At 34.9% G+C, this 19,286-nt stretch overlaps 1 protein-coding gene across 1 annotated transcript; it reads right to left on the reverse strand.

Annotated features, from left to right (window-relative positions):
• Window positions 1-590: 590 nt before the first annotated feature.
• On the reverse strand, window positions 591-15,237 carry BARX1 (BARX homeobox 1). Its single transcript, XM_082266390.1, has 4 exons — window positions 14,815-15,237; window positions 11,349-11,652; window positions 6,104-6,188; window positions 591-1,149 (listed from the first exon to the last, which is right to left on the reverse strand). Exons 1-4 carry the CDS (start codon window positions 15,014-15,016, stop codon window positions 985-987), a joined length of 756 nt encoding a protein of 251 aa, XP_082122516.1. The 5' UTR covers window positions 15,017-15,237; the 3' UTR covers window positions 591-984.
• Window positions 15,238-19,286: the final 4,049 nt, after the last annotated feature.

Below are 19,286 nucleotides of genomic sequence, written 5' to 3' on the forward strand. Positions count from 1 at the left end.
TTGGAAATATGCAATTTTGTTTTTTTACACAACATATAAAAGAGCATGGAAATACTGTCACATTGAACCAGGTTATTAAACCTCAACTTCTCAAGCTGTTTAATTTTTTTTCTAGGCAATGTCAACTGCAAATAATAGTCCTTTATTAAGCAACATGGAAGTTACCCCAGCTTATTTGACCTGTGTTTTACTATAGGAATATTTTGGTGCATAAAAAGCAAATATAAAGATTTTTTTTATCCAGCTAAAGTTACGTACCTCCCCTGGACATACAAAATATTCTTATAGTAAAATCATCCTATCAACATTATGGATCAACAATCAGAGAATAATGCAGCCAAATCTATGTTTTGTAAGGGTACAATATCAAATTGAAAATCAGCTCCTGTCTTGTAAATCTATTCTTTTTAATATTTAAAATACAAAATTTAGCAAAGTTAAAACAGGTACAAGACAAAGTTAGAAATGTTGGTGTCGCTTAATATATATATATATACATATACACATGAACAAAACAAATGTCATATTAAATATAAAGAACAGATAATATTAGAGAATTGTCTACTAACCATTGAGTCATTCTTGTTCTTTACTGCATCTTCAGACGAATTTAAAAAAATAAAAGGAAAACAAAAACTTGCTGGAATTTGTAGCTTAAGTGCCTTATTCCATATATTAAAAATCCACATTCTGGAATCAGAATAATTAAAACGAGCAAAGTCTACCAGTGAGAGGGCAAGGTGCCCTAAAATCCCACAGTGCAAGCACAGTAACCTTTCTGGGGGTGTTGATAAGTCAGAGACAAGTCATCATGCTTAGAGCTTATTGGGACTGGACAGTTGGTAAGTGTTTATTTGCTCTTAGGTAGGTCAATATGCTCCTTATATTCCACTATAGACATTTATCCTCCTGATGGTAAGTGTCTATGAGTTCTCTATGAGTCTCTTAATTGACTGTTTTGCCCCGGCACTGCAATGGGGTCCTTTACTCCTCCTGATTAATTTCACAAGGTGAATGGAGGTCCTCAGTCTGTTTCTCTGCCTCCTTTGCCCTCTCCTGCTCTGAAAGCTGTTCACTGGTTGGGATGGAATTTTTCTTAGGACGACCTTTGGGTTTAGTTGGTGATTCAAGTCCCCCACCTTGCAAAACCTTAATAAAAAACATATGTATGTTAGTGGGATAAAGCACATGTAGATATATTAAAACCAGCACAGATACATCAGCTCTTTTCATGTGTGTTATTTAGAACTAGAAAACATTATGTTATTTGTGTTTAGTCAATTACACCAAAGGATCTCTACTACTGGTACACCTATCAAATTTTCCAGAAAATTATGTGATCAGTACATAAAAAAATATAAGAATATGAAATCCGATTGATTGGTATGAATGACAAAGAGAACTTTTCTCAATCTCTGCATATAAGGATCAGTTGCGAGTACATTTGTCACCATAAAACTCTAATTAGTAAAAGTTAGCAAATATTAATATAAAATGTAGCAGCCAAAATATCTAGAACAGAATTATAAGCTTCCTCTCCAGACCCTTCCAGAAATGCATGTGAAGGTGGGAAAAACTGACACTGCTAAAATATATTTTACATAGCCCAGAACATATGCCTGCAGTTCATGAGCTACCAGATGAGCATAGCTAAAGAAAATAAAAGATAAGAAAAAAAAAATGAGGGTCAGTGAAGAATAGAGTAACTAAGACTATAACAGGGACTTACAGGGAGCTAGAAAGTTAGAAATGGTGTGTAGGCAAGAAAAGAAGAACAAAAAGAAGGAAGGAAGAGTTGGAGAAGAAAATGTAAAGACTAGGATAGGGAGGAAAGAGAATTAAATGAAGAGGGATTGGAAATGAAGGCTCAGAGAGAAATACACAAGGGGGAGTAGAGAAGTTAATGGACAGCCATATAGGGTCAATTCACAATTTTTTTTTCTTCATTATGCCTGTTATTTTATTTATATGATATGATATGTAATTGCTGTGCAAGGATATCCAACTCACAAAACTCAATATTCTTGCAAAATGATACTTTTTCTACAAGTAGCAGTGTAGCAGCATGTTAGGCATTATTTATCTACCCAGATGTTTAAAGGGTACATGCACAAAGCTGTAAGGAAAAAAAAAAAAGGTAAAGCGATGCGCAAACTTTTGGCGCTCTATAAATCCTGTATAATAATAATAATAATAACATGCAATTCATATCAGCTTTGGTTTACAGATCTGAAAGCAGGTCTATTATTTTCAATGGTGACATGCACACAAATGTGTTATGTTCAAATCCATTGTCAAAAATAAAATAAAATCTACATCTGATTACATGCATTTTTTGCCGTGTAAATGCACTTATACACAAGTATATAAATGCAAAAAATGCATTCTGGGAGTGAAGACAGAGCAGGAGAATAGAAAAAATAGAAAGTACACAGGCTACATTCACATTGCCATAACACCGGTTTAAAACCTTTACTAGTCATTAGGCAAGGAAGGAAAGTTTAAATGATCAGTAAATAGATTCATTGTCTAATTCATGAAAATTGTCCTTGTTCTCTTTTCAAAATTGTATATGTGTCTTCATATGCAGAGTGTTGGATTTTGTCTTACGGATCTGAACGCAGTGCATGTTTACGCAATTGTGTCAACGTCTCCATTGAAAACAATGTGGCTGCATTCAGATCCATAAATAAAAAAACTGTTGTAAATGTATTTATTTATTACAGGTACTTATATAATGCCATCAATTTTATGCAACACTTTACATATTTATTATACATTCACATCAGTCCCTGCCCTCAGGGAACTTACAATCTAAGGTCTTTAACTCACATTTATACATACAAATACTAGGGCCAATTTAGACAAGAGCCAATTTACCTACCAGCATGTCTTTGGAGTTTGGGAGGAAACCCTGTATTTTTCAGCCTGGTATGAGGCCCTAAATGCATCTAAACACAAACTGATCATTTACACAGGAACTTTTGTGCCAGAAAAGCCATGCCTATATGATCAGTAAAATCCTGACGGCTGTGTGCACAGCCTAGCAACTGGAAGGAGAAAATATGCTTGAAATGAAATTTTAGAAAGAGAAAGGGTCTTTTTATTACTCATTAGTGAGGTGTAAAATGATCATCTCCAAAGGGTGGCATTATGACACATTTCTGGTGTTATCTGGTGCTTATTGCACCAAGGAGAAAAAGAAATAAAACCATATTTTCCGAATTTTTACATGAATTTAATGCAATTGCATAGCACAGAAAAATGTAGTATTTAATTGTAATTTCTAAACAAGTTTTTGTTCTTGTACTGGTTTAAAATATTTTTTACATTTAGAGGTTATCATGAAAATTTGCTTGATAAAAAATGAAATGTTTCTGGGGTTGTCCTGCAAGTAGATTGTTTCACACCAAAATTTAAAAAAGAACTTCAGACCCCCTTAGCCTTGACGTGCCACCATTTTTGTCAGTCTGGCACCTGCGCAAATGTGCCAAAGGGCTCTTTCCCCCGCAGCACAAAAACACAAAAACGTTTAAAAAGGAATTTACAAGTATGAAAGGGAGAAGTCAGGGGACAATTACATTTTTATAGGGTGAAAGTCACCTTTAAAGAGAAACTAAACCTATTGATTTAACAGATTCAATAAACAGTTACATTCCCGGCACGTGTCGGAAAGGTAACTGTCACTTTGGTTGTGCTCTCAATCAAACTGTCAAACCATCCAATGGCTGGTGTCATAACTGATCACATGGGCAGCAGTATGGCAGTTGAAAACAGAGGCTAAGATGGCAGCTTCTGTGGTTGAAAATGATAGGGTGGTTTAATTCCACTTGGGTGGTGAGTGGATGTACTTCCCCTCTCTACACTTCATAATGTCACCCACCTATGTATCTAAATCAACCTAATATTTCAGATAGTAATTCTGCTCAGAAAAACTAATATTGCTATTCCATTATTGCTAATAATTCATTATCTTCAAAATTCAAGTTCCAGGTGACAAAGATTTTCCTTTTACGTGGAACCCTTATAACTCCGGGGAGAGAAAAAAATCCTCCCTTGCCAAGAGACTTCATCTACATTGCAAGGGTTAAATGTTCATTTATGTCTAGGGGACTGGGAACAGCAGTTTTACATTTTAGTTCCTCTGCTCCCACAGCTGGCACTCTCCTCTTCTCCCCTATGCTCCAGCAGTGGACTGTTCCTCAGCATCCTCACATCCAGTGCTGGGCTTTGGGCTTTGGGCTCTGCGTTAGTCTTGATGATGTCAGGGGACCTGTGACCCCAAGAACACAGAGGGAAAGAGGCTGAAGGGACCAGTCTTACAGCCTGGATGCGGCCTCCAGAAAACATAAGGATTGGGCAATTGAAATAGCATTTTCTAGTCCCCTAGACCTAAATGAGCCTTTAACCCTTGCAGTGATGGGGGCAACACCACTTCAAGGGACCTTTTTTCTTCCTCTAGAGATCAGCTTTAAGCATGTGAAAGGGAAATAGTCAATGACAGGGCATCTCTTCCACCCCTTCTGCTACCAAAATACACTGCAAAACTGTTAAAATAGCACTCAAAGTAGCATTTTATCACAGTAATAATTAAAATAGAGTCTTCAATGTAAAACAAACACCAATTTAAGGCTAAGTTCACACTTGTTTAGTCTCTGAAAAGTGATATGCACCCACTGTCAGGTATTCAGGAGGTAATTCTGCCCTTTCTGGATGCCCCTTTTTTTTTTTGTATTTGACAAACAGCAATTTCCATTGGAACCAATACACCAAAATCACAAGCCAAGCATTTAGCTCATTGATGCAGTGTAGCCCCCTTGACTTGGGATCATTGGGATCAATGACAGTGGCTGCCGCTTATCAACGCAACATGCCAAATTTAATTTGCAGTTGCTTCAATGCATCTAAACAGCCCCAAACTGTATTGTAGGCTTTAGGTAGGTGGCCAGAGGGCAGTAAAAACCGTGGCTCCCATGTAACAGAGGCCCAATGCACACATATCACATGGTAACCTGTGTTTGGAACAATAACTCCAGCTTTTGTACATTGTATTTTAACAAGAAAAATGAAAAGTGGTAAAATAAGAACAGATAAATTAACTTCTGCTCTGATAATGCGGAACTTTACATATGGCTTTGGCCCTATAGCGAGATGAGTGGGAACAAAGAGGGAAGTAATAATGTAAGCTCCAACATACAGGGCCCTCGAAATCCTTCTGTATTGAATGGTCTTCCCTCATGTTATAAAGCGCTGTGCAAACTGTTGCGCTATATAAATCCTGTATAATATTAATAATAAGAAGAGAATGGGAAGTGTATAGGGCAGGAGACAAAGAGTGGGGCAAGAAAATGTAGAATTAATTTTATTACACTCATTACAATCTGATCATACAATCTTCTTTAGCTAAGTAGCCTAAGTTAGAACCAGCCTGATTGGATACAAATTGACAGGATAGATTAGAGTCTCCTCATATTACGTTGGTAAAACTAAAGTTAAATATACAAAGATTATATGGTCAGATTGCAATGTGTAGGGTGACCCTAAATTGGAGAAAGAATGGGAAAGCATGAAGAAAAGGAGAATACATGAATGGAAACTATAAGGGACATTATGAGTAAAATATAACCAAGAGGGGAAAGGAGAGGCAGCTTGTGGGAATGGAGATGGGGTGGTGTACTGTATCGGGCAGAAAAGAAAGAGTAAAAGGGACCATAAAATGGAGAATAAGATGGAGACTGGAGGAGAGAGCACAAAGTAAGGGAGATCGGATGAAGGAGGAAAACTAACAGGAACAGGAAAAGTAAACTTTGATCACGAGGGTAAAACAGAGTCAAATTGCAAGGAAATCTAGAATTTCCAGGGACAGGAGATAGATACTGTACAATGTAAAATCTTATTTAGGCTGGAAAGTGCTAAATCTGGTGCAGCTGTGCATGGTAACCAATCAGCTTCTAATTTCAGCTTGTTCAATTAAGTTTTGTCATAAAAACTGGAGATGATTGGTAGAGCTGCACCAGATTTTGCACTCATCTGTTTTAGTAAATCAACCCCTTAGTGACATAAATGGGGAGATGAAACAGGACAGGGTACAAAATCCACTTACAATCTTTTTCCATTTCATGCGCCGATTTTGGTACCAAGTTTTCACCTGTAGTTGGCTAAGCCCCAAAGATTCTGCCAAGTCTATCCTGAGGGTAAAAGAAAAAAAAGGTTTACTACAAAGTGCCCTTTTATGATTGTTAGAGAGTTGGTGGTAAATTGTGAACAAATCAAACAACAAAGAGGTAAAAACAAAAAGCAATGATAATATAATTAGGAATTGGGGTCTGGTCCCTGTACATCAGGGATCCCCAAACTACGGCCCTCCAGCTGTTGCGGAACTACACGTTCTATTAGGCATTGTATAAATATTCCCCAATTATTCGGAATCCAGGATGTGGGTTGCCATCATCCCAATAAGACATGAGCAAAAGGCAAAAGACCCCCTAGTTTGGTAGGACTATATAGGCCACCACAATTAGGGGGTCTTTTGCCTTTTGCTCATGAGGCATTGTAAAACTCTGACATTCACAGACATGACAAGACATGATGGGAATTGTAGTTCCTGAACAACTGGAGGGCCAGATCTCTCACCAAACACAACTGATTCTTAGAATTCTGTCTAATTTGCTGAATTAAATTGCTGCACCACTGGGACCTACTACAATTTTCCTCCTCATCTTGGCCAACATTACAGCATAGTCCAAGTGAGAGGGAGGAAATGTGCCCTTTTTACATGGTGAAAGTACAATTGCTGAAACATGAGGCCTTTTCCAAATTGACGGAAAATCTCAGAAATTCAGAAACGAACACTTTTTATTTTTACTGTATGATTCAACTGGTAACTGTTACATGATCTAAACATCTCTAGCAATGCCCAAATTGGTCTCCTTGCTTTGATTTATAGGATCTGTTATAAATGTTCATTTTAACCTTGCTTTTCTGTAGTTTGAAATTATGGTGCCATTGATTTTAGTGAATCATGCAAGTGCATTTTACCACCGAAGGCATGATTTTTTTAAGTGCACCATAGGCTACAGAGTATATGTAAACTGTGCTATTGTTTAAAGGGGTAAAGTTTTCATGTTTGTTTTTGTATGCAGAGTACCCCTGCTCTAAGGCCGAAAAACAGAAGATGCTGTAACCACAAAGGTGGTTAAATTTGGGTAACTTTCAGAATTCCCAACTTGATAAATTACTCATATTGGAGTTGATTTACTAAAGCAGTAAAGACTGCACACTTTGCAAAGTGAAGGTTTACTGATCTTTTTAAACTGAGTTTGTATGTTCTCCCTGTGCTTGCATAGATTTTACATAGATAGTACTTTGATTTTGCCCACCCCCAAAGACATGCAAGTAGGTTAATTGGCTCCTATCATTGGCTTTATTATGTGTATTTATATACACATACTAGGGTATGTGTATGTATATACTCAGACCCCCATCTTATGTGAAATAGGGACCCTAGATTGTAAGCTTCTTGATGGCAGGGAACTGTGAATGCACAATATGTGTAAAGCACTGTGTACATTTTCAGCGCTTTATAGATACATGAATAAATAAAAATATGTCAGAGATGTGATGGCATTAATCCTTCATTAATGTGTAAGCAATAATTTTCTTTCCTCTTGTATATGTTTGGGTGCTCAAAGTAAACACAGTTTTACCTTATTCAAAAAGCTCAGTAAATTTTCACTTTGCTGAACATTTACATTGCAGATGAAACAGTTTCCAATTAGTTAGTAAACCCCAGAATGTCTATGCAATTTCACCCTGTAAGGAATTCTTTACAAAAAAAAAAAAATTACAAAAAAAGTCAGATAAGCTAAACTGTGTGCAGATAATACTCCCAGCAGCTAATGGCATTCTTATTTTCATTTTTATTATATACAGACAGTGGGGATCTGATTAAAAGCAATGGAGTACACCTCCAAGTTCCTTAACCTCCCATCATATATAATAATCTCTAAGTGCAACCATCTCCAATCACTTCAAACTGACTCTAAAAACCTTTATCGCTTGAGAATGATTCTTGGCTGTAGTTTAGAGACTCTTCTTATTCTTACTGAAGCTCAGTAAATCTGACATTTAATCCACACTGTCACATGCTAATGAGCTGACGTTTACAACAAATGCAACCCAGGCTTTCCAGAACTATCTCCTGACACTTTCTAATCACCAGCAGAAGTTTACAGGGGATTTCATGTTTATTGTGGCTTTTAAAACGTTCTAAATGAAAAAAGATCATTCATATGTTAACTGAAAGGGTATTTTTCTTTATGAATTGACAGCAAAGAGCTGAGTCTGGAGAAATAAAAAAAAAATATTATAAAAATCGATTTGCTGCCCATATAACCCATTAAAATTATTTCATGATTACAGCAAGTAAAAGGTTGATGCTTATTTGGGGCACTTGGAAAAGCTTCCATTTTTATGCTTATTTTTTCCTCCAGTTTCAATTATTCTGTCCCTAAAGTTCAACCTATGGTATTTCTGAAACACACGAGGCAAATTCATGAAAACTGGATAGAAATAAGTAAAAAAATATGAACAATCAGATTTCTGAAGTCTGGTATCTAAATGGTTACTGTAGGCAGCATCCCCTGTCTTCTCATTATTCCAGCTATATTAAATCTGACCCTAGTCTATAGAGAATATGGTGCTGTCAACGATATTTTCAGCACATATTCGCATGCCTCTTATTGTATCCAAATACAGCAGGCAAGTTAGGAAACTGAACATGAATTTTAGTATATATATATATATAGATATATATATATATAGATAGATAGATATATATATATATATATATATATATATATATATATATATATATTTATATATCTATATCTATATCTATATCTATATATATAGATATATATAGATCTATATATATATAGATATATACTTACATTTACACAATATCAGTTTATTGGTCTGTATAGTGCTTAAAATTAACGTTTGCTTTACAAAAAACTCAAAAGTTAAAATCTTACGGTTTCTAAGACTAACAGATAATTTGGATCTCAAAGAAAATTTCTCAAGCTGCTATATTCAGGGCAGAAGCAAATGTATGTCAGTTTCATTGTAATGTCATTTTGTATCCCAATATTTTTAATACATTTTACTATTTAAAAGTTCAAACAGCCCTAGGCACGAGAAAAATTCCCCTATAAATGTATGGTTATATGATATTATCAATATACATGGTTAAGTGGTATTGTTGTTGTTGTTAGTAGTAGTAGTAGTATAGATATGTGTATTATTATACATGATTTATATCGTATAATGATTAAATATCATTATTATTATTACTATTATTATTATTTTCATACAAGGTTATGAGGTACCAATAAAAGGAGACATTACGATTCAAGTACATTACCGTCTTACTTTAATTAACAATATGTTGTTTTGAACATAACTGTATCAATAAATATAATCGCTCATCGCCAGACCCCTGAAACATATATATTAACATTATCGTACGATATTTAGAATCCTATACATATTCGATTTATACATTAAAAAAAAACGAATGCCCGGAGCCAGAACAGCAGTTATAAAATGCAAGCAGTAAACAGCTCAGGTGCGGAATTTAATTAATAAGCAGATTATATTATTATTAATAAATATGTGTCTCTGCTTGATTGGTGTAAAAAATGATCCATAGGACAAGTCACATAGAGGATCGATTTACATAGCTTTAGCACCGAGATATATTATTGTGTGACCGTTATTGTACTCTCATTGAATTCAGATGAAAATAACCATTTTTTTTTTTTTTTTTTTAGGATCCTACACTTTCCCACTGGCTAATTTCTATCTATCTATCTATCTATCTATCTATCTATCTATCTATCTATCTATCTATCTATCTATCTATCTATCTATCTATCTATCTATCTATCTATCTATCTATCTATCTATCTATCTATCTTTTTATTATCTGTACCTTCAGCCCCCATACGTCTCTAATTTTCTTTCTTTCTTTCTTTCTTTCTTTCTTTCTTTCTTTCTTTCTTTCTTTCTTTCTTTCTTTCTTTCTTTCTTTCTTTCTTTCTTTCTTTCCTTCCTTTCCCTTTACATTATGGACCGGTCGTATTATGGGTTGCAGCGTCCCAACAAAAAATTGTACCACTTTTGCTCTACTTTTAATATTATTTCCTTTTGCTCTACAGCATTTTGTTTTTTACTGTATAACAGACTATGATGCATTCTTGTATGTGATACATAACTTACTAAAGGAATGATCTATGCTAAGCAAAGTTTAAGTCTTAGTAAATAAGGTTATGATGTGTTCACTTTAACAATATGCAGGAAAAAAAAAATCCTGGCATAATTTCTCTAGCTTGTGAATAAGTATTTATGAGTATTTATACGTTTTTATAAGTAAAGCCCTATCTATCTATCTATCTATCTATCTATCTATCTATCTATCTATCTATCTATCTATCTATCTATCTATCTATCTATCTATCTATCTATCTATCTATCTATCTATCTATCTATCTATCTATCTGTCATTTTTAATACCCATCTATAATGTTTTTTTTATCCTGAAGCTATAAACCAAATTCAGACTAGAACTTTTTAAAAAAAGGTTATGTCTGTGCTTTGGTAAATATGCGCTACTACCTGAAAAAATAATATTTATTAAGTGGAATATTAAATACCATACCAACATTTCTCACCCACTTTCTTAGGAAATAGTATATTACTTTTTACAGAGTCAAAGATTAAAATGCAGATATCTGAAAAAAACATTTTTCATGTTTTACTCTGTAAGAAAATGCACTCTCTCCCTCTCTCTCTCTCTCTCTCTCTGTATATATATATATATATATATATATATATATATATATATAGAGAGAGAGAGAGAGAGAGAGAGAGAGAGAGAGAGAGAGAAATGGATGGATAGATACAGTGTGTATATTTCTATGTGTGCATTTTATTATGGACTAAACAATAAAGTATGTATTTTTGAAATATATCTTTGTATAATAATATTTTACTCTACAGAAAAGATTTCCCTTTTGCTCCCACATGCTAATTCCTATTACTTGTAAAATCATGCAGAACTATGATTGCTGTATAATATATTGTCCCATAGGCTGTTTTGAGACAACCGAAACAAATTGCATCTTGTTGCCATAACAACCAATGACACTATTATTTTCATTTGACAGCTGAAACCAGATTTGCTGCTGTTCAGATTCCATAAATCAGCCTCCCTGGCACAGCTCATAGCAATGGTGTGTCATCTGTATTTGCTGTAGTTGTGTAAAATGTGCAATAAGGCCACTTACCTGTCAGGGGTGGAAAGATATTTCTGTTTCTCGAACCTTTTCTCCAGCCCCATAAGCTGTAGCTCTGTGAACACAGTCCGGCTTCTCCTGCCCTTCTTGGCTTTGCTGCCCTGCTCGGACATCCCGCTCTCCAGCTTACCCCGCAGGTGCAGTTCTAAGGGCAGGTGGTGGGCGGAGCCGGACCCGCCCTGGAGGCCCGAGCTGGCTGCGAGCAGTGCGGAGCTGATGGGGGAGCCCAGGCCGGGGCAGGACAGGGGGCCCAGGGGGAACTTGAAGACCGAGGCCTGCTCTGCCTTTAGTAGGGCTGTGGGGGAAACCAGACAAAGTGCTATTAGCTAGAATCCTAGAATACATTTCGGCAAAATAGTTTGATTGGAACAGATGTAGGTAAGCATCCACCAGGTTCCCCCTTTAAAAATAAAAAGCAGATTTTTGCTATGGATGTCAGCACCGTTTTCAGGAGTTTCCTGTTCCAATTTTTGTAAATCACAAATACAGTAAACAAAAGAATAGATGATTATCATCCTAGCAACTAGTGAGTTAGGAAATAATTTTCATGGACTATACTACACTTGTACGCAGGTTGTGTATAGAAGCAGACACAGGGTGTAGAAAATAAAATCAATTTAATATTTGTATAATAAATGTAATATCCACATTGGGACCTCCTGGGCCCGCAGTCATCAGTAAACCATTAATGTTACTTTCCTAGAGGAAATGGACCTAAGCTGGATACACACTATACAACTTTTGTTGTTTGATTTCCTTTAGATTTACCTTCAACTATGTGGTGCAAGGGCCTGTCTGATTGCATACACAAAAGTGTTTAGGTTTGACCTCCTATTATATGGTTTTGGTAAAACTAAAGGAAAAAATCTATAGAAAATTGTATAGTGTGTATCCAGCTTTATATTCGATCATGTGGTGTCCTAAATGTATAGACTGCTTTTGTGCGATATATATATATATATATATATATATATATATATATATATAGATATATATAGATATAGATATATATATATCGCACAAAGACAGTCTATACATTTAGGACACCACATGATCGAATATTAAGCTGAATACTCACTATACAATTTTCTATAGATTTTTTCCTATATATATATATATATATATATATTACTTTATACTATATATATTACTATATATTACTATATATACTACATAGTGCCATATATAATAGTGCTGGAAGACTGTACAACATAATAGAGCATAGTGGTCGATTCACTAAACAAGTACTTATATATAGACTTTTGCTACATGGTCATGTATCTTTGTTGACCACCTAATTTCCTTTCCCATCTAAAGTCTATTGGCCAATGTATTGTATTTACAAATATATTACATTTACAAAGGCCTGTCTGCACTTCAGACTCAGGGCTGATTTACTCCTGGCTGAGCCCCACATATTTTAGAAATGACATCAATGTATATTTTAGAAACCATTCCACTGGAAAAAAAACAGGTAACAAGAAGATATATATTTTTAATATCACTTGAATATTTATATATTTGGACAGAACTAACCCAATGATTATCCAAATAAAGAGAACCCTATATTTTAGTACATTGTAAAGCAACTGATACCAAATGCATATAAAATAGCAAAAAAAAAAAAAAATTAAATCCAGAAATGTAATATTCTACATTTATCATAGGTAAATATTAGCTGGTTCATATATTATATAGATATGGGATCTAAATAAAATTATGATAATATGTTGATAACTTGGAAGACTTAAATCAAATCTTCTATACATGGAAATGGAAACTATAAACAGCTCAGGAACAGTCCCAGACTGTGCATTTAGGATAATATGATATAAAAATTCTAAAGTGTGTGGTTGCCAGGAAGATCTGTATAAAACACATAGTTATAAAGTCTATTAATATTATTAAAGTATGGATTTTTTCTTTTTAGTTGTGTAACCCTAGTATATGTTGTGCTGGTTGAGTAAAAGTATAGAAGTGTAGAAGCCTGCAAGTTTACATAGACAGCAGATTACAAATACAGTACCTATATCCCATGTAGGGAATTGTTACTATTTGTATCCACGTGAAAGCCACATTTGGCAATATTTTTAAAGTTTGAACATACAGCTATGAGCCAGCAATGAAATGTATGTTATGGATAGCTACAAATATGAAATATCCATGTACTATACAGAGGCTCAGGCCATGGATGCAATTACAGAGCACAAACATGGTATAACAAAATATACTCTTATTATCATCATCATCATTATTTTTATTATTATAATGATTGTAGTTCCACACTGTTTCTTTACAAAGCTAAAAATATGTAAAATTCTGTGCATGTTTGTTGCAAAAAAAACGCTCTATATGAACGTTGTTACCTAGCAAGGGAACTGGCATTTTTTTAAGCCCAGTGTGCATGGAGCTAAAGTATTGAATAGTTTCTTAAATAGTAATGTTTTACTTTTTTTTTTTTTTTTTACACACACACACAGATTTGTACCTATACAAATACATTGAGCACAGGGGAGTACATACATTTTATCAGAGACGTTGTGTATATAAAGTATAAAACTTTACTGTCTACTCTTTCTTATATATATATATATATATATATATATATATATATATATATATATATATATATATATATATATGTGTGTGTGTGTGTGTGTATAAAATAAAGAGAAGACAGTAGAGTTTTTTTTTACTTATACACAACTTCTCTGAAAAAAATGAATGTACTCCCCCTGTGCTCAATTTATTTGTATAGTTACAGTAGCTTCAGGATAATCAGAACGAAACAGAGAAACAGAGATGTTCACACCATCAAATAGAGGTGACAAGTAGAACAGAATAAGTCTGTCACTTCCAGTTTCTTGGTCTTATGTTGAAAAATAAACACATCACCAGTAACTTTGGAAACACACCGAAGTACATGAGTACTAAAATGGAGTGCAACCGTCTATCTTTTATATATATATATCTATATATCTATAGATATATAGATATATATATATATATATAATAAAATATATATGTACATATATATCTATATATTTTTCTATCTGTTCATATATATATATATATATATATATATATATATATATATATATATATATATATATGATATAATATAATATATATATATATATACACACATATATATATATATTTACACACACATATATCTATATATAGATATATATATATATATATATATATATATATATATATATATATATATATATATATATATATATATATATATATATATATATATATATATATATTAAAGATAGACGGTTGCACTCCATGTACTTCAGTGTGTTTCCAAAGTTGCTGGTATTTTATTTACACACACATAGACTTTGTATAAAAGTTTCATGCCCTGTCTCGGTAAGATCGGTGTACACGTGTCCCGATCCCTATACTGATCCCTACAATGATAGTAGATAGAGTACAATCCTACCGAGGTGGTTGTGGTAGGGTCTGGCAGAGAGCAGAGCCTGCACCCCGAACTTGAGCAGCTCCCCGGTAGGAGGGGAGGTTTTGGGGTCCTGGTGGTCGGTGAGGATCTCTTCTATCATGAAACTCCGGTACCGGTGAGATCTGTGATCGGCGAACGTCTCATGGGGGAAGTAGTGCGCCCCGATATCCAGGGGGTGCTGCATGGTGCTCTCCTCGGTCACACAAGCCCCCCTCCCGATCCAACACTCTCTGTCAGTCCGATGATGAGCTAGAGCGGACAGTCCGAAGCCCCCAGATGCCTGCGGAACTCTCTGAGACCCCCTCTCATTCTCCTCGGGGGGTGACACAGCCCGTGTCCCCTCTAGATGGTGACCCCAGATGAGAGAAGTCACAGATCCTTTCCTTCGTCCTGGCCAGGAGCTGGGTGAAGTCTGCTGCGGGAATGACACCAGCCTGAAAGTTTCCAAACTTCTCTGGGAGTGCTCGCTAGCCCCGCCCCTCTCCGAGAAGCAGCCTATGATACCCTGACCTCCAAGACAGGACAGAGCGGAGGGGAGGGGAAAGGGGCGGGGCCGATCACCCTGCAATCCTCTCCAACATATTATTTCCCACCATGGCAAATTATCAACCAGATTAGACTCTTACTTTTAATTCAAAACAGGCCCACAAGCCAATTATATGATCCTGAGTAATGGTGTGATTACACCTCAACTATGATAGACACAGATATAGATCATAAATCTTCACAGATCACCAGGCATTTCCTAGTTTAGTTTACAGTAAATCACCAGGTGATTGCTGCTTCATGGCCATAAATAAGGCAAAGTGACTTATAGAAACAGGATCTTCTTCGGCTGAGATGGGGAATGCAACAGTGATCATTAGATATAATTACATACTCGGAGACCAAATAATTAGTTTACTTAAGGATAATATTGTAATTAAAACATGTATGTATGTATGTATATATATATATATATATATATATATATATATATATATATATATATATATATATATATATATATCAATATTTATGTATGTATGTATTATACAGGTTCATTTTATTCCACTGTTTCTTCTATATATATATATATATATATATACATATTTATATATATATATATATATATATATATATATATATATATATATATATATATATATATATATATAAAGAGAGAGAGAGAGAGATACATACATAAATAATGTCTCTGAGATCCACACATTCGATTGCTCTACCATGAAATGAGAAACGCCATTGAACAGGTTATGTCCCTCTATAGTATATATGATTATGAGTTTAGTTTTGCTATTGTACTTAAAGAAAATAAAATGTATATCATATATATATATATAGAGAGAGAGAGAGATAGAGAGAGAGAGAGAGAGAGAGAGAGAGAGAGAAGAGAGATATACATACATACATACATATATAGATAATGCCTTTGAACAGGCTACATCCTTTATATATCTTATATTGAGAGAAATTGCACTTGTATGGGTGCATCTATTGAACATGTGCATTTTATTCTACCGTTTTTTTAGTATAATTATTTTAAAACATTATATATATATATATATATATATATATATATATATATATATATATATATATATATATATATATATATATGAGGGGCACCAGCTGTCCCCCTCAGATAAGAATAAAGGGGGTCTCAAGGAGTTAAGCATGCTAGTTTACATTAAATAAATAATTTTAATTATATTAGATAGATAGATAGATAGATAGATAGATAGATAGATAGATAGATAGATAGATAGATAGATAGATAGATAGATAGATAGATAGATAAAAAGAGAGGGAGAGAGAGATCCATACATACATACTGTACATACATATATACCTACATATATAGATCCACAGATTGCTTTACAGGAGCATGAAATGTAGCTATCATCCATGAAATGCCATTGAACAGGCTCATCCATACAGCATTTTATAACACAGTACTGTATTATTATTTATCGGGGGGAGGGGAGAAATCATAGGACTTTTACACTCAGTTTGCATTTATCACTATGATCAGTCAAAACCAACAACTGAATAAATAAAATAAAATACAGTTATCCATAGTAGGATGAGGTGTCATATTTTAGTAAATGCCATCATAAATTACGTGAATTAACAAGATCCCCCAATACATTCGGTACAAAATGGATTACAAAATAAAAACAATTAATTAATCAATCATGAAGTAAGATGTTTTGCATGACGTGTGCATAAAATATAGTACATTTTGGGCAGAAATAGGTATCGGACAAAGAAGTAGATGTTCTGCAGGAATGGGTGAGGATGGATGCTGAACAAGGAGCAATATTCTGCAGATGTCTATAGGTGTAAAAAGGGGGGGGGGATAAGTCTTGAGGTTCTTGGATAGAAAGGAAAATATAAAAAAACACTATGCGAATATGATCTGTGTTTTCCATTATTTACATTTTATCCATTTTTCCCTTTTGTCGGGATTAGGATTTAATTAATCAGCCAATTGCTATTGTTATCTATGCCATAACTTTATAGTTTACGATTTTGTTTTTGCATCCATTGAATTTAAAATCATACAAGTGCATCGTTTTAAGATTAAAATACATTTATTTAAAACGAAAAAAAAAAAAATGAAAACGAATGAAATGCTTTGTAATTTGGCATTAACAAGGATTGTAGAAAGGAGAATTGTCAGATTCCGAAATCCAGCTGATCACCTGTACAGGTCATTTAGAATTGAGCATTTTTAGGATGATTATTGCTTGAGTCTCCAAAATCCAAATAGACAATACAACTAAAATTCACATTCCGAATGTGTGCACTGCTCTGTTCTGATTTCTTGTAGAACCGTCTGAAGACAGCAAAGGTTCATTAGACATGCGATGTTTTAGTAAATCTACACATCAGGGGACCCGATAATAATATTATTGGGTGCTTACTGTATTTGAAATATCCACACTTAGAAGAAACTGTTGTATTATATTATGAACGTTTTTGATCTCCCCTATATTTTAAGATTTATTTTATGGAATTAATGTATGTAGGATTGCAGCATGTATTGCTCTGCAGATTGGTGATGATGAAAATTCAATAAATGTATCTGTACTGGTAGTGATGGTGCAGTGGAAGTGATTGACTAAAGCGTGGAGACTATGTTAACTTAAAATAGATTTTTGCTTACACATGATTGATATGTATACCTGAACACAACTTCACCCTATTTACTAAGCTAAGTAAGCATTCACTTTACATGGTGGTAATTCTCCACTCCGTTTGTTCATCAATCCTAGTGTCTATGAAGCATTGGGAGTTAAAGGGTTCATTGAACAGCAATATTTGGAGATGATTTGTAAGTAACACAAATGGTATACAGCTTAAGTAAGATAGCATTCAGAGTTTGTTAGTACATAACACAGAGTGTAGAGGTCAGGAGTAAGTAACATAGAGTGCAGAGGTGAGTAGTATGTAATACAGAGTGCGGAGATCAGGGGTAAGTAACTCAGAGTCAAAAGAATGTAAGGCAGAGTGCAGGGGTTAATGTAACACACATTTTATAGGTCAGCATTGTAGAGGTCATAAGTAAGTATTGCAGAATTCAGAGGTCATAGTATGTAACACAGAGTGCAGAGGTCAGAAGTAAGTATTGCAGAATTCAGAGGTCATAGTTTGTAACACAAAGAGCAGAGGTCAGAAGTAAGTATTGCAGAATTCAGAGGTCATAGTATGTAACACAGAGTGCAGAGGTCAGAAGTAAGTATTGCAGAATTCAGAGGTCATAGTATGTAACACAGAGTGCAGAGGTTAGGGTTAAGTAACACAGAGTATAGAGGTCAGTAGTATGTAATTAAAGAGGAAGTAAACCCTCCTCTGCAAGTTGTACCTATAGGTAAGCCTATGATAAGGCTTACCTATAGGTACTGTAAATATCTCCTAAACATGTACCGTTTAGGAGATATTTACCTTACATGCAGCCAGTGACGTCACTGGCGCATGTGCTCTGAAGGAATGGCCGCTGGTGCCGTTCCTTCAGAGCCCCGTGCCGTGACCGTCGGCTCCTGCTCGCGTGCGCGGGAGTGACGTCACCGCGGCTCCGGCCAATCAGATGGCCGGATTCCGCGATCCCGGAAGACGGGTGACTGAACATGTCGCCCGTCATACAGGTAAGCGGGCGGCACGGCGGGGGCCCGTTCTGAGGTAAGTATTTCATTATGAGCTAGTATGCGATGCATACTAGCTCATTATGTGTTTCTGTTTCAGGGTGTAAAAAAAAAAAAAAAAATTGGGTTTACAACCTCTTTAAGAGTTCAGAGGTGAATGGGGTAAGTAATGCAGAGTGCAGAGGTCAGGGTAAGAAGTAAGTATTGCAGAATTCAGAGATCATAGTATGTAACACAGAATGTAGAGGTCAGTAGTATGTAATTTAGAGTTCAGAGGTAATGGGGTAAGTAATGCAGAGTGCAGAGGTT

Source organism: Pelophylax lessonae (assembly GCF_965119305.1).
Source record: "Pelophylax lessonae genome assembly, chromosome: 8".
Taxonomy (NCBI): domain Eukaryota; kingdom Metazoa; phylum Chordata; class Amphibia; order Anura; family Ranidae; genus Pelophylax; species Pelophylax lessonae.